Source organism: Pinus tabuliformis, chromosome 1_2 (assembly GCF_031772625.1).
Source record: "Pinus tabuliformis cultivar Carrire ecotype Pingquan chromosome 1_2, CPIR1, whole genome shotgun sequence".
Classification (NCBI taxonomy): domain Eukaryota; kingdom Viridiplantae; phylum Streptophyta; class Pinopsida; order Pinales; family Pinaceae; genus Pinus; species Pinus tabuliformis.
In genome coordinates, this window is record NC_142298.1 from 660,003,471 (window position 1) to 660,018,194 (window position 14,724).

At 33.5% G+C, this 14,724-nt stretch overlaps 1 protein-coding gene across 1 annotated transcript; it reads left to right on the forward strand.

Moving 5' to 3' along the window:
* The first annotated feature begins 2,745 nt into the window (after positions 1 to 2,745).
* Positions 2,746 to 4,078, forward strand: LOC149207410 (uncharacterized). Its single transcript, XM_089393896.1, has 2 exons — positions 2,746 to 3,075; positions 3,404 to 4,078. Exons 1-2 carry the CDS (start codon positions 2,944 to 2,946, stop codon positions 4,061 to 4,063), a joined length of 792 nt encoding a protein of 263 aa, XP_089250022.1. The 5' UTR covers positions 2,746 to 2,943; the 3' UTR covers positions 4,064 to 4,078.
* The last annotated feature ends 10,646 nt before the right edge of the window (positions 4,079 to 14,724 follow it).

Sequence of the window (14,724 nt, forward strand, 5' to 3'; positions counted from 1 at the left end):
CACAAAATATATATTATAATTCTTTATTTGTTGTTCTCCTAAATTATGCTCGTTCATTTAACGTCCTCTTAGCATTTTTTATTACAATATCTAACGCTAAACCTGTACTGAAACATGGACCAGGTTAAAGGAATGTTGACGATAGCAAACATACATGCAGAACCTTTTGTTACAATCTGCAACAATTGCTCTCTGCCCGCGGATACATTTGGAACAGTTTTCATGGATCAACTTAATTGTTCCACATGCAAAAAGTTAACCACATATCGACACAGTTTACAATTGAATTGCATTATCCAAACAGAGGCAAATGTTCAGTACAAGTGCATTCTAAAAGACAGTTTGCTACTAGAACTTTGTCCATCTTTAACAGGTCTGACATATGAAAAATATCTAGAAGACGTTGCTGATGTTACATACAATTTACGAGATTTCCACGTACACAACAGCTTTCTGTTGGATAGTTCGGATGTCATTGTCCGTACAGATTGACATATTTTACCCTCTGTAGGATTTGACTTTTTCAGTTTTCATGGTGTATTTCTCTCCAATCAGAAGCACACGCTAGGAGTGCCTCATCTCCTAGATGGCTTCATAGACACAGTTCATGTATATAGTCACTATAGTCACTTTCAGATGTACATTTAACGGTTACAACTAATGTTCTTGTTCTTGTAATAATTAAGCTACATTGTATTTGTATTCAAATTACCTATTGTAGATCGTTTGCGTTAATGCAATACTTGGGTAAAAAGGGGCTTCTGCATATGTAAGTTTTCTTACAGCTTCTTTGACAGAGACCTGGCCCATCTGGTTTGTGCTCTTCTTTGCTCCCTTGGAAATTTCTTCATGGTTTAGAAAAAGAAGCAGTTATGGATTATCATGGTTTAGAAAAAGAAGCAGTTATGGATTATCATGGCGATTTTTGTCTTTTCTTTAAATTATGCTTCAGCATTGTCCTTTTGTGGGTTTGATGATGTCTGCATTTGTCCTTCATGTTGCAGAAAGTTTGGCTGCTTTAATGAAGCAACTTTCTGTTACGGTCCCAAGAATTTCTGATTATAACTTCATCCAATTTGTCATCATCATCTGCATGTTTTCAGATTTCCGTTTTCTGCGTGCAATAAAACCACGGTCACTTTTGGTCCATATTGAATGTAAAATGACTTTTCTTACTGAGCAAAACCCATATCTTCAATTGTGACCTATCTCTAATTTGTTGCATGTGTGGGCTGCTCAATGGAAAATGGGTATTAGCAATTAGTTTGAGATTCTATTATTTGTCTTGGGTGCAGTTCAGTCTATATATATGTGTGTTTTGGTTTTTCGTTTTAATACACTGTAACAGAAAATAGGTGTGTCAGTTACTTGTCTTTGATATATTTGATCAAACTCTGAATAATAGTAATTATAAGAGTGCTATAGATGGGTTTAAGGCTGAAGTGTAATACTCTATGGCCAAGGGATTGACAAAGTGAGTCTCTGGAGATCTTATTCCACGAAGTCGTGAAATGTTGATTGAAATCCTCCACCTTTTCCTTCTTCTCCATCTTGATCAGGTTAACTTGCTTGAGAAGAGCAAAAGTTGATTTCCCTTCATCAAATTTTCTAAGAAAAGCCCTCTCAAAGGCATGGGTTTAAGGCTGAAGTGTAATACTCTATGGCCAAGGGATTGACAAAGTGAGTCTCTGGAGATCTTATTCCGCAAAGTCGTGAAATGTTGATTGAAATCCTCCACCTTTTCCTTCTTCTCCATCTTGATCAGGTTAAGTTGCTTGAGAAGAGAAAAAGCTGATTTTCCCTCATCAAATTTTCTAAGAAAAGCCCTCTCAAAGGTATAAGGAAACAGCAAGTAGATTATAGTACCATGTGGATGCTTTTTTCTCAAAGGTATAAGGAAACAGCTTGCAGACCACATCCTCGTGTTGTACATTCATCAGACATAAGGATAGGTAGAAATTCTTTATGTCGTCGTCATGAGTGACAAATTTTTTAGGATCATAGTTTGCCAAGAACCTCTTCGGTCATCTCTGAAAAAAAAGGAAACTATTAGGATTTTCAGTAGTATCTTTAAGTTATTTGTATAATGCATCAGTGCCTCAGTGATGTTATGTTGAATGGCATTTCTGCTAGCACATGACCAATTGAAGTTCTTATGGCACAGAACTGCGCTGGGCTTAAAGTTAGAATATGCATGCTTCATTGTTTTATATGAAGATGTTTGTGAATTTGTTTTTTCTTTGATTCCGTGCACACTGCTGGATATTGCAGGTTTATAATGTATACATGGGGAGTAAAGTCCATGATGACCCAAAGATAACCTCACTCCATATTTGTCTGCCATTTCTCTGTACTTCTGTCATCATGTTTCTTTAAATAAACGTTCCAATTGTGCCTTTTACGTACATGCTTTTTCAAACATTACATTTTTATTACCATCGGAGAATAGAAAATGAAACTAGCATTAATATTTCAATAAGAAATACCATTATAGCTTAGTATTCACAAGGGATAGATTGAGCTTGTTAATTTTGTGGTTGACAGAGCAGGAAATGTGTGTTGCCCATACACTGCTTAAAAGAATGAAAATCTTGACATTGATTGTGAATGACGACAAGGTTTCTTACATGAAAGCTGTTTGTTTTTCTTAGTATGTTCTGAATCTATTGCAACTATGATATTCTTCTTCAAAGTATTATTCTACCCCCCCTCCTTTGATGAGTTGTATGCTTAATTTTGATTGTTTGTATTTGTTAATATTTCCATATATAAACTAGTGCTGCTAATGGTCATCTAAGTTAATTTCTTGAGGATTCTTCCGCTCTAAGAACTTCTAAGCTTGTTAAGTTATGCCTCTAGTTAGTTAGTGCACAGAACAGGATAAAAGCATGGACAAGTTAAGGCTCACATTTATTTGCACTGCAGTGAAAGAATAGAGTCAACATGGGGCCAAAAGGTTTTGCAATATTTGACGTGGATGTTACATCAAAAGGATTATCTTGGATCGATCAGATGTACCAAAAGTTTGAGGCCATCTGCGTGGAGGTGGATCAAAATTCTCCTATTTTACTACAAGTGAGAATCTTAGACTTCAGTCTTAACATTTACATGTCATTTTGGACATGTCGATTTTATCAGTAGCATCTGCATATTATGATTTTCATTAGTTTTTTTGAAGAGAAATTGCTGGTATAATATCCAGTTACTACCATTTTTGTGACTATTTCTTTTGATTTCCTGTATGGTGTCTTCTTTCTAATCCATATATCTAAGTAGGAGTCTGCTGGTTCCGAAAGGTTATACTGTAGTTTATTTCAGTCTTTAGGTTTACTATTGGAAAGTCAATATTTACATACACAATACGGTGAAAGTGACAGCTTTTTTAACATTACTATTTTTGCAGGAGACAACGAAGTATGTTGAAAATCAAGTCGTTGTAGTTGGTACAAATGTGCGGAAAATTTGTGAAGAAGTCATTCAGGATATCCTTCCACCAGGTCCCGACTCTGCTATCAAAAGCATGGCTTCTGACATATCTCTTGACTTTGTTGAAGAGTTTGAGCTGTTTGAAAAGCCAAAATCAAATCCAAAAAAGTTACATGCTTTAAATGTGGAATCTGAGGCCAATCCCAAATTGGAGCAGAGCTATGATTCTAGCGAAAGCTTATCTTTTGACACATCTATCGACTTTACTGAAGAGTTTGACACTTCCCCAAATCAGAAAAAGTTAGACACTTTGAATGTGGAATCTGTGGTCGCTTCCAAATTGGAGCAGAGCTATGTCTCTACTGGGCAAGATTCAGTTTGTGCCTTTCCAGTTCCTGATAAATTGCAAAAGGACCAGCCAGTTCTGCCTGAGGAAAAACCTTCTGAATTCCCAGCCTTGGACATTTTCGAACAGCCACCTTGTCTGTCTGTTGAGGATCTGTCTGCTCCTGAAGACTTAAGCTTTAAAAATGAAGCACAAAAGCAGTCTCTCCGGCTTCAGCTTGAAGCAAATGCACGCATTGATCTTCCCCAAGCTGCTTTGCTTAAATCACCAGCAGATAAAACTGGTAAGTAGAAACCAACTTTGTTGCATTTTTCTTCTTCTGTTTCTTCTTGTTCATCTCTTTCATGCTTCACTAGTTAGTATGATTTTTGATACTGAAATGAGATGGACCAAATTTTATTGCAGTGCCTATGGTGGTGCTAGAACTTTGGTACAAGTTATTCAATTTAAGGCTTCTTTATGGTTTTTTAAAACCATTATATTATTATTATTTTATTTTGCGTATCCAAAAGATTCAGCAACTGGGCTGGGCTGGTTAAATCAGGGGATTTTAACCTCAAACCTCAAATTTTCCCAAAGACTTCATATCACGGTGATTGCCAATTGAGTCGCACCCCTGGGAGTTGAGGCTTATTTATGTCTTCTTTTGCCATAAATATTGGCTCTCTTAGTGTAAAACATGCGGTTGACCTTTTAATATAGAATTGACTTAGAAATGTAAACACAACAGCACAAAACAGTTGTGGACAAAACAACAACTACAAGAAGACATCTTGTATCAGAGAGAGGCAGCATAATTCCAGAGCCTATTATTCACCCAAGAGAATACAACTGAGGACTACATATTAGAAGTCATCAAACCTTCAGACCACAGGACTCACTCCCTCCTTGGTCAGATTTTAAGGCTTAACTTTTGATTAGGTAGTAGAATTGGTAGGCTTAACTCAGTGCATTGGTGTGGGTTTATAAACATGGGATTAATTACGATATCCCTTTGGAGTCTATTTTAGTATTGAAGAATTTCCTTCACTGTTGAAAGGCAGGAAAAGACTGGCCAATTTTGTAATCAATCCCTGAAAGGTCGGCGTGTTTAAAAATGAGGCAGCCAAAGGTAACTAGGCAATGCCGTAGTGGGGACAATTAGGAAGGAGGAGATAAGTGAATTTACCATTATGCTTTAGGAATCGGTTAGGCAACTAACTATGAAGCAAAGATTATAGTGATGCAAGGACCATCTGTAGGCTGAATGCTAGAAAGCTGTCAAGTTTGAGCGATTTTATTAATGGCTGGAAACTGTATTAAAATTGAAAGCTCCAAGATTTTCTTGAGGAAGTAGGGAGCTTGTATCACTGTTCACATAATTAAAACGGGATGATGTCAGAAGGGGCAAGATAGGTCGGCAGGTAAAATGGCAAGTGTGGGCCAATTTATCTAAAATAATGACCTTTTAGTATGGGATAAACTATCAGGACTAGAGTATTAAGGTGTATTTAAAAACTATTTGTGGAATGACATGTGATTATGGGCTACATATAATGACTACGTTCTTGAGGATCATTACCTTATATATTTTCATTATAATTGAATTGAGACGTTGATGGAATGCAAACAGCTACAAGGTCTCTTTGGAAGCTTAAATTTTACTCTTTATAAAGGAATCACAATGTCACAAAAGTCATTATAGTTTTATTTGTAGAAATGAGCAAATTACAAGTATCAATCTGTCTCTTAGCTTGCCAGTGCTCAGAGAGCAGTTGCAAAAATGACCATCTGTATATTAGAAACCATGATACCTGCATAAGTAAGTAGTTCAGTCATCTGCATTAGAGTCTTATACATGGAGGCACAATAAAATAGAATATAGCTAGTATTACGTAGTGTGCTTTATAAGAAAGGGCTTTAATTATACCTGTTGTCTGAACATGTCTTTCATACACTCATTACTTGTCCTGTCTAGCCAATTGTTTATTAGAATAGCTTGGACCCAATCTAACACTAAGATTTCATTTGAGATCTGCCCCTGATGTCAGATACATCACCTAATTTCCCATTTACTTTTGCCGTCACATACATCATTTCATATGCCATCTGCTTCCGATGTCAGATAGATCGCTTAATTGCAAATTGTTTATTAGAATAGCTTGGACCCAATCTAACACTAAGATTTCATTTGAGATCTGCCCCTGATGTCAGATACATCACCTAATTTCCCATTTACTTTTGCCGTCACATACATCATTTCATATGCCATCTGCTTCCGATGTCAGATAGATCGCTTAATTGCACTGATTGCTCACTTAACGTAAGTTTTTCGTTTTATGACGATCATTAAATACTGGCCTCCTCCAATAAATGCTCCTCATATTGGATTATATCCCCTCCGATCTGATCTTCAAGTATTTCAGCTCCATTCCAAATCAATCCGTATATGTACTTACTTCTGCACGTGTCAGCAATTTATCCTGCATTCAACTCTTGCGATCTTGCATGGCTTTCCTTATTTGGTTGTACAGTAAAATATTCTCAAAAACCCAGTTCCATTCACACTTAAAACCAGCTTGCAAACACATTGAACTCTTTTATAAATTGGCAAAAGCAATGCCTAATTTCTCGCTTACAAAAGAAAACCACCTTCTGCACCTAGATATTGACATACATCTCTCTGCTTCACATTACATGGAATCCATTAGCATAAGCCAACTTACTCAACTGGCGGCATTGTTTCTCTTAGCACTTGTTCTCATGACTCTTCTGATTATCGACATCGTAAAAGTAGAAACACAAAGAAAAAAGAAACCAAGAAAACAATAACATCTCGAACGAGGAGCATATGATTCTACAACAAGTACTTGGCATGATTATGGAGTATGTTTGAGCTGTATAGTCAAAATTCTGAATCTCACGCCTATTTTTGCATTACTTTACGCGTTGTCTTAATTCCCCGCTTCCTTGTCTGTTACAGGTCTACGACGGATGCTTCAAATATGCATTTGGATCATGCTTTTATCGTCTCTGCTGGGATGCCGATGATTACAAAACTAGCATATCAAGCTGACAAAGGAGAGGCACTGCAGACTGCCCTGATTGGAAATAACAGCGCTCCTTGAATCTAAAGAATCTAAACTGAGGACTGATATATGTATCATTGATGCCAGTATTCCAGTATCGTTTTTTCTATATATATGAAAACTTTCTGAAAAGAGTATCAGTCTGCTTCATAGGCATAATGTCTTAATTGTTAGCATTCGTGCTTATGCCGATGATTACAAAACTAGCATATCAAGCTGACAAAGGAGAGGCACTGTAGACTGCCCTGATTGGAAATAACAACGCTTCTTGAATCTAAAGAATCTAAACTGAGGACTGATATATGTATCATTGATGCCAGTATTCCAGTTTCGTTTTTTCTATATATATGAAAACTTTCTGAAAAGAGTATCAGTCTGCTTCATAGGCATAATGTCTTAATTGTTAGCATTCGTGCTTATGCCGATGATTACAAAACTAGCATATCAAGCTGACAAAGGAGAGGCACTACAGACTGCCCTGATTGGAAATAACAACGCTCCTTGAATCTAAAGAATCTAAACTGAGGACTGATATATGTATCATTGATGCCAGTATTCCAGTTTCATTTTTTCTATATATATGAAAACTTTCTGAAAAGAGTATCAGTCTGCTTCATAGGCATAATGTCTTAATTGTTAGCATTCGTGCTTGTCTTGTATTCTTCACATGTTACAGTCTGTCATAAGAAATGCTTATTTTAACTTGATGCAGGGACTTGCTGCCTCGCAGCTTCCCTTGTTTAATTTTTATTTCTGGAAGCGATTAGGGTTTCAACCCACATCTCATCATTGCTATACTTGTTATATATAAATATTTTATATTCAATTTGCAACTTAGTCTAGAAGTATTATTTATACTAATGTCCCTTGCTTAATTGAGGTTTCAGTGCTGGGTTCGGATTTTCCTAATTCCTTAATGAAGAATCTGTTATTTGCGTCATATGACAGTTCTGGTTTTTTCTTTATTTTTCTTAGGTCAAAATTCTTTTTTATTCTTTTGTTCAGATTATGTAAAAAAAGTATGGTTTGGCCCCAGAACTTCATTTCTTGTTCATTACTGGTATTTCCTTAGCATCAAGGATTTAAAGTGTTGAAGAATCTACATTTGTTATTCTGTAATGTTTATCTGTTTTGTAGTATTATACTTTTTTACTAGAAGTGTAAATTCCTCTGTTCTAGTAAGTTTCTAAATAATTCTGGAAATTTTTGTTCTCGGATTTTACATTGCCCTTAAGGGTATTTGCATTGTAAACCCAAAAAGAATAATCCTTCTAAAAGAACTTTGCTAATCTAATCAATAGATCTTGCTGAGTTTTCTTTAAGGCTTACTAGTTTTTGCAGATTACTAGAATACAGTTTATAACTTCTATTAGTGGTCATTATACCTTAACTGAACCAATACGTATATCTTTTCCAAAGAGTATACATATATTTATTTCAACAGTATAACTAACTTATAGGAAGTTATAAATACTTATCTGATTCCGGTAGTAATTACTATCAACTATTTGGATCAAGATCATCTAAAAACGACAATTTTCCTCCCAACCATCAGACTCGCTTTCACGCCAAAGTCTCCCCCGAGATGTTACTCACATGCAGGATATTTCCTGTAAGAACAAAGTCTCCCCCGAGATGTTACTCACATGCAGGATATTTCCTGTAAGATGACTAACAAAAAACATCCCCGAGATGTTACTCACATGCAGGATATTTCCTGTAAGATGACTAACAAGAAACATCACAGTTATCTGTAAGATGACTAACAAGAAACATCACAGTTATCTGTAAGATGACTAACAAGAAACATCATAGTAACAGGAAACATCACAGTTATTTGATCTTAACCAGACTAACCAGACTTAGCTCTCGGATCCGTCTGACATATCAGCACATAAACCTCTCCTTTACCTCTCCTCTCTTCATCTCATGTACCAATACCCTCTTGATCTCTTTCCTTGAGAATAAATCTACAAGGAAGTAGTTAGGGATAGGTAACTGCATATCCTAACTACCTGACATGTGAGAGTTATATGATTGTGATTATCAAGACATTTGACTCATGCACAATTTAATCAAAATAATAAATATATAAACTTAAATAGTAATATCCTGTTTGTTTACTTCAGCAATAAAATATTTACAGTTACTAGGGACATTACACTACAATCCGAAAATTTAAAATCATATAAATTTTTATGAATGAAAATAGTTTTAAAAAAAAGTTTCTTTTATTTCAAAATAAAAAACTCGTTAATTTATAACTATTTTCAAATTTATAATAAGCTTTCCATTTTTTTCATAAATAAAATTTTAAATTTAATTATTATAATTTTTTTATATTAATATTAATATTAATATTAAAAATAATAAAAATAATATTAAAATAAAAAATCATCAAAATTTATAATCGCTGAACACGGAATATAATTCATTGATAATTAAGAATTCAAAAGCTTATAATACACCCTTTTAAACCAAAATTTATGTAATTAAACAGACTCATTTGTACAAACTATTAGGACAACAAAACATTGTAAGACACTTGCACGAAGCTAAAGTTAAAGCTTTTATAGTTGAACATGCTCATTTCGTATAAAAAGGACTTCAAAATGTTAGGATTTAATGAGAATATTTTAGAAAACTGCCCAATTTCATAGCGTGTAATATATTTTTAAGAATATTTTGGCGTGAACAAAATATGCAAACTCCTCTTCGGGATTGTTGAGAAGATAAAGGAAATGACAAAGTCGCATCATTGAAACATCAATTCTGAACTATTTGAAATGAATGAAGGAACAGTGCTGCTATGATATTTTTATGAATTTCCCTTTTGAGCCACTGGCTAGGTCTAACTAACTTGAGTTACAAACAGATCATATCATGCTATGATATAGTATAGATGTAACGATGAGCTTAAGTGGCTAGGCCTAACTAACTCGAGTTACAAACACATCATATCATGCTATCATATAGTATAGATGTAGCGATGAGATTAAGTCGATTCCAGATTCTCGAAATATTTTGGGATCCGATGAACATGACTCAGTCAAAAAATCAATGTGTGAGGAGAAGCTAAGTGTAAAGTTTGTGGGAAAAAAACAGATCATATCATAGTATAAATGTCAAATACCATGATATAGTATAAATGTAATATTTGACAGAGAGGTCAATGTGCAAGGAGAAGCTAAGTGTAGAGTTTGTGGGGAAGAAATTCTACGTGAAATAGAATCAGGAAAAAAATTAAAAGTTTTGTTGCTTCACTGACAGTGTGTGTACATATAGAATCGGTCAAAAACAGAACCCAACAAGTAATGCGTGTCCAAGAGAATCATTCCTGAGCGAGAGGCTTGTGTTTCACAAAAAGAGTGTGGCCAAGAATTAACTATAAATAAACAGTACACGCATATACTCCGAGAATCAATTAACAATATAGATTCACATGTAACGTGTGACCAACGTGTGAGCAAGAGAACCATTCACAATAATTTTAACATTTCGCAGCGTTACCAAAAATTAACAATAAATACGACACAGACGGTTATGTGTTTGTTGGTTGCCGAGTCTGTGGAAATAGAATTCGGTGAGTGGACTTCTTGATCAGTTTCGTTTCGATCTTCCCATGTGGTTTCTCCAAATGGCTACTTCATTCGATTTTCGTAGAATTGTCTCAGACGCAAATGTAGCACTTTATTGTATTAATATCGACTAAGGCTGAATGAATTTGTGGTACTCACTCTTCCGATGCAAGGGATTATTGCGTGGACCTGCAATAATGGTTTCACTGGTGGAAAGTTCTATACCAATCAATTCTCCTACCATTTGAGGTCGATTACGAAGATAAGGTAAGAAATTTGAGCTTGTAGTATTTGAGGTGGATTATTAAAAAAGAACTTTCACCGCTTTTTTCTTTTTAAATTTTGATTAAGAGTCGTTGATGAATGCTCAGGCCTTTGTTCATTTATCACTTTCATATTTTATGTTGAGCGAATTCACACTGATGTGTTTAATGCAGATTATACGTTGATTCTTTTGTAACCGTTTTTTATTTTTAATTATATTTATTGAGATATATGAGTGTCAATGTTGGATGTAACAATAATTTTTGTTGGATATTAACATGTTTTTATTTTTAATTATATTTTATTGAGATGATATGAGTGTCAATGTTGGATGTAACACCAATTTCTTAGATATAAAACTAATCTGCTCAAAATATTGTCACTAAACTTATTAAGTATTGATTAAGCCTTGAATTGTGCAAGTATTGATTAAGCCTAGATGTCTCCCTGATAATTTCGTTTAGAGTTGACTTTCACGCTGAACTCCTAACATTTATTTTACACACTCAATGCACTAAATCTTTAGAAGATGATCTTCCAATACCATCATCATTTATTCTGCGCACATGAAAGCCAATGGATTATTTTTGCACAGGATCCTCCGAAGCTGGCGGGCCTTACTCTATTCATAGCCGAATACAACCCAACGAAATGTTGAATGTTGAATGTTGCTAGTGTGTATAGGGATAAATTGGAACCGACGCAAAAGTAATAGTGTAACATAAAACGAAACCAACCAGAAAAGCTCTGTCGGAATATATTTGTTGTGTCCCCATAGTATTGGCTGGAATTAAGATAGTTTAGACTCATAATATATTATTACCCAGATAAACTCTGCCGGAATATATTTGTTATGTCTCCATAGTATTGGCTGGAATTAAGAATAGTTTAGACTCATAATATATTATTACCCAGATAAACTCTGCCGGAATCTATTTGTTATGTCTCCATAGTATTGGTTGGAATTAAGAATAGTTTGGACTCATAATATATTATTAACAAGATAAGTGTGTTTATTTTTCAATAATGTTTTTACAATTTTAGTATAATTATTTAATTGGAGAGTAAAGAGTTTTTAAAATATTTTTGTTTTTTTTACTATTTTAATTAAAGTGGTTAATTAATAAAATTATTATATAAATATTTTCACAAAATATTTTATTATACTAATTAAATTTTAAGATTTATTTTCAAAATAGTTATGTTTTTTTTTTAAATTAATTTTATAAATACTTTATAATTTTTTTTTCTCATTTAATTTAATTGATTAACATAAAAAAACATCATATAAACCAGCGTCCTGTTAAATGAATTATAGTTTTTCCCTTACCAAACCATCTTGTTCTTTTTCCCTTAGTTAACCATCTTGTTCTATATTTTTTCTACTCAATTAGTATAAAAAAAACATCATATAAGCAAGCGTCATGTTAAATGAATTATAGTTTTTCCCTTACCTAACCATCTTGTTCTTTTTCCCTCCGTTAACCATCTTGTTCTATATTTTTTCTACTCAATTAGTGTAAAAACAAACATCATATAAGCAAGCGTCATGTTAGCCATCTTTTTCTATAATTTTTCTGCTTTCATTCAATTACGAATCCATTTTCTTAAAGGGGCGCGGAACACGAAAATGGTGGAATTAGACGTGGAAACCTTACCAAACTCACGAAAAGAGCGATTCAGCGCTACCATTTTCGTACTTTGTAAGTTTGCTTACAGTTGGCAGCACTTGGCAATTCAGGTTATTCATGACAATATTAGGGTGCTGTAAGCAACAAAAGGAGGTGGATTTCAGAGTAAAGAAAGGCAGAGCATTTGCAGCGTACGTAAGTCCTCAGTCCGAGTGACGTGGTTAGGAGATTGACTACAACGGTGAACGGTGAAATGCAACAAACGGAGGAAGCTGTGGGTGTCACATATCCACAACGGTACACGGAGTGGATATCCACGGCTGAGGGACTAGAAAAAAATGTAATAACGCCGTCTGTGTCTATTCAGCTCGAATATGTGTGTTAGTATAGTGCGACTGCTAATTGTCTTAGCACTTTTACTATTTTGTATCTATTGAGCTCCAAGATTTGTTAGCATACGGCTACTATTGTCCTGGTATTTTGTGTCGGTTGTATTTTTGTAATGCGAAGTTAAGTTTAAGTTGTGTCGGTTGTTCTCGCTTGTATTTGAAATTTCAGCTTCAATGTAATTTTCAGGTCACACCCCATGCTTTCTCGCGGAAACACACCGGAAGAGTTATTTTAAGGCGCCTCGGGTCCCGAATAATGAGAAGGAAGTACCCTGCGTTAAACAAAGTTATATAAAATATTTTATTAACCTTTTATTAAATTAAATTTTATATTAAGTATTGGGTGTTTTTTGGAATTTAATTGGGTTAAGTAAGTCATTAATCTATGACTATTTCTATGAGAGATAATTTTAATTGACTAATTTCTCATGATTTTTGAATAGTCCACTTAACACTCATTGCATTATGTGATGGTCACAAGAGTCAAGAAAGTGTTGAAACTAATGAAATAAGAAATAAGATTGAAACTAGTGAAATAAATTATATAGTCTAATATTACAAATTTAATTTTGCATTGAGATTTTGTTTAACATTATTTTTATTATAATTTTAAATTATGAAAGAATGATTTAAAGTATTAAAAAATAAATTAATATAATGTCGTTTAAATTTTTTTTTTCTCTGTGTTTAAATTATTAGAACGATAAAGTTAGTATTTTGTAATTTAAAATATTTTTTTTTTTTTTTTATGTTTTTAAGAATATATGGTTTTTCCAGGAAAAAAAAAAAAAGAAGAAAGAAAGAAGTGTAGTATTTTAGTACACATTTCAAAATCTAAAAGCTTATTGAAATTTCTGAAAATGAGCCTTTGTCTAATAGAAACAAAATAGATTAATTTTATTTTTCCACTGATTTTCTTTAATAATATATAAAAAAAAAAAAAAAAAAAAAAAAATTCAAATTTTCCAAAAACAATTCACTAAAATATAATTTTCAAATATAATGGCAACATATTTTTTCTACTAGTATTTTTATAAAATTTTGACTATGGCAATAAATATTTTTTATATATTAATGTATGTGCCTGAATGTAATCATATTGAATGCTTTAAATAAATATACCAATGAATTACATATCTTGCACAAATAATATCGGGTACATCAATTACTCACTTTGAGAGAGATGTGGGATGATGTAAAAATAAAATATAATACTTACAAAAATTAATGATAAAAAATATATTGATTTTGTGATTGAAGTTTTCTTCCTAATCAAGAAAATTACTCATCTCAAAAGATAAATGAAATGTTACCCTTCCAAATCATTCCTTAAATAAATAATGCTTGAAGACATTTTAGATGAAAGAAGATGAAGAGTAGATAAAAGTGTCTTCCATGCAAGTATCACAAGAGGTAAGCAGATCCCATGTGGAGATGAGTGAAGGGAAAAATAAGATAGATATAATTATGAGGTAAATGGCAATGAAATCCTAATTTCTCATAGAAATTTTTTTAAGACACCCTCCATCCTATGAGAACCACTTAGATAAAAACCTAGTAGAAATACCACTAAGCTATATTTTCATGGATACATGAAGTAGGTTTCCTTTCCTCCAAGTTGAAATCAAACAATGAAGAGATCCACGATATAGAAAAAGCAAGGAGTCACAATCAAAACTAGTGGTATTATCCACTCTAAAGTGCACAGCTATGCTTCAATGGTTCTTAACTATATTCAAACGAAATGAATTTCTAATTCCCTAAAATGTGAACTATTATGTTTTAAATGTGACTAGCTATAGTGAATTACTTAGATGTCTTTCCCCACAACCATAATTTAAATACAAAATTATTTTTCCCCCGAAGGAGGAACTTAATGTGTTAAGTTAAGTGGTTGATTTTAGGTTCGACCTAGTGTCATGTCTCATGCATATGATCAAGGAGTGAAGTGTATGAACGAATGGTGTAATTAATATTGAAAATAAATGCCCAAAATAAAAGAAATAACCACTAATGAGATTT

Coding starts and splice junctions, on each gene's coding strand:
- LOC149207410 (XM_089393896.1), top strand. CDS start 2,944: ATGGGGCCAAAAGGTTTTGCAATATTTGACGTGGATGTTACATCAAAA. Junction 3,076..3,403: donor ATTCTCCTATTTTACTACAA/GTGAGAATCTTA, acceptor CTATTTTTGCAG/GAGACAACGAAGTATGTTGA.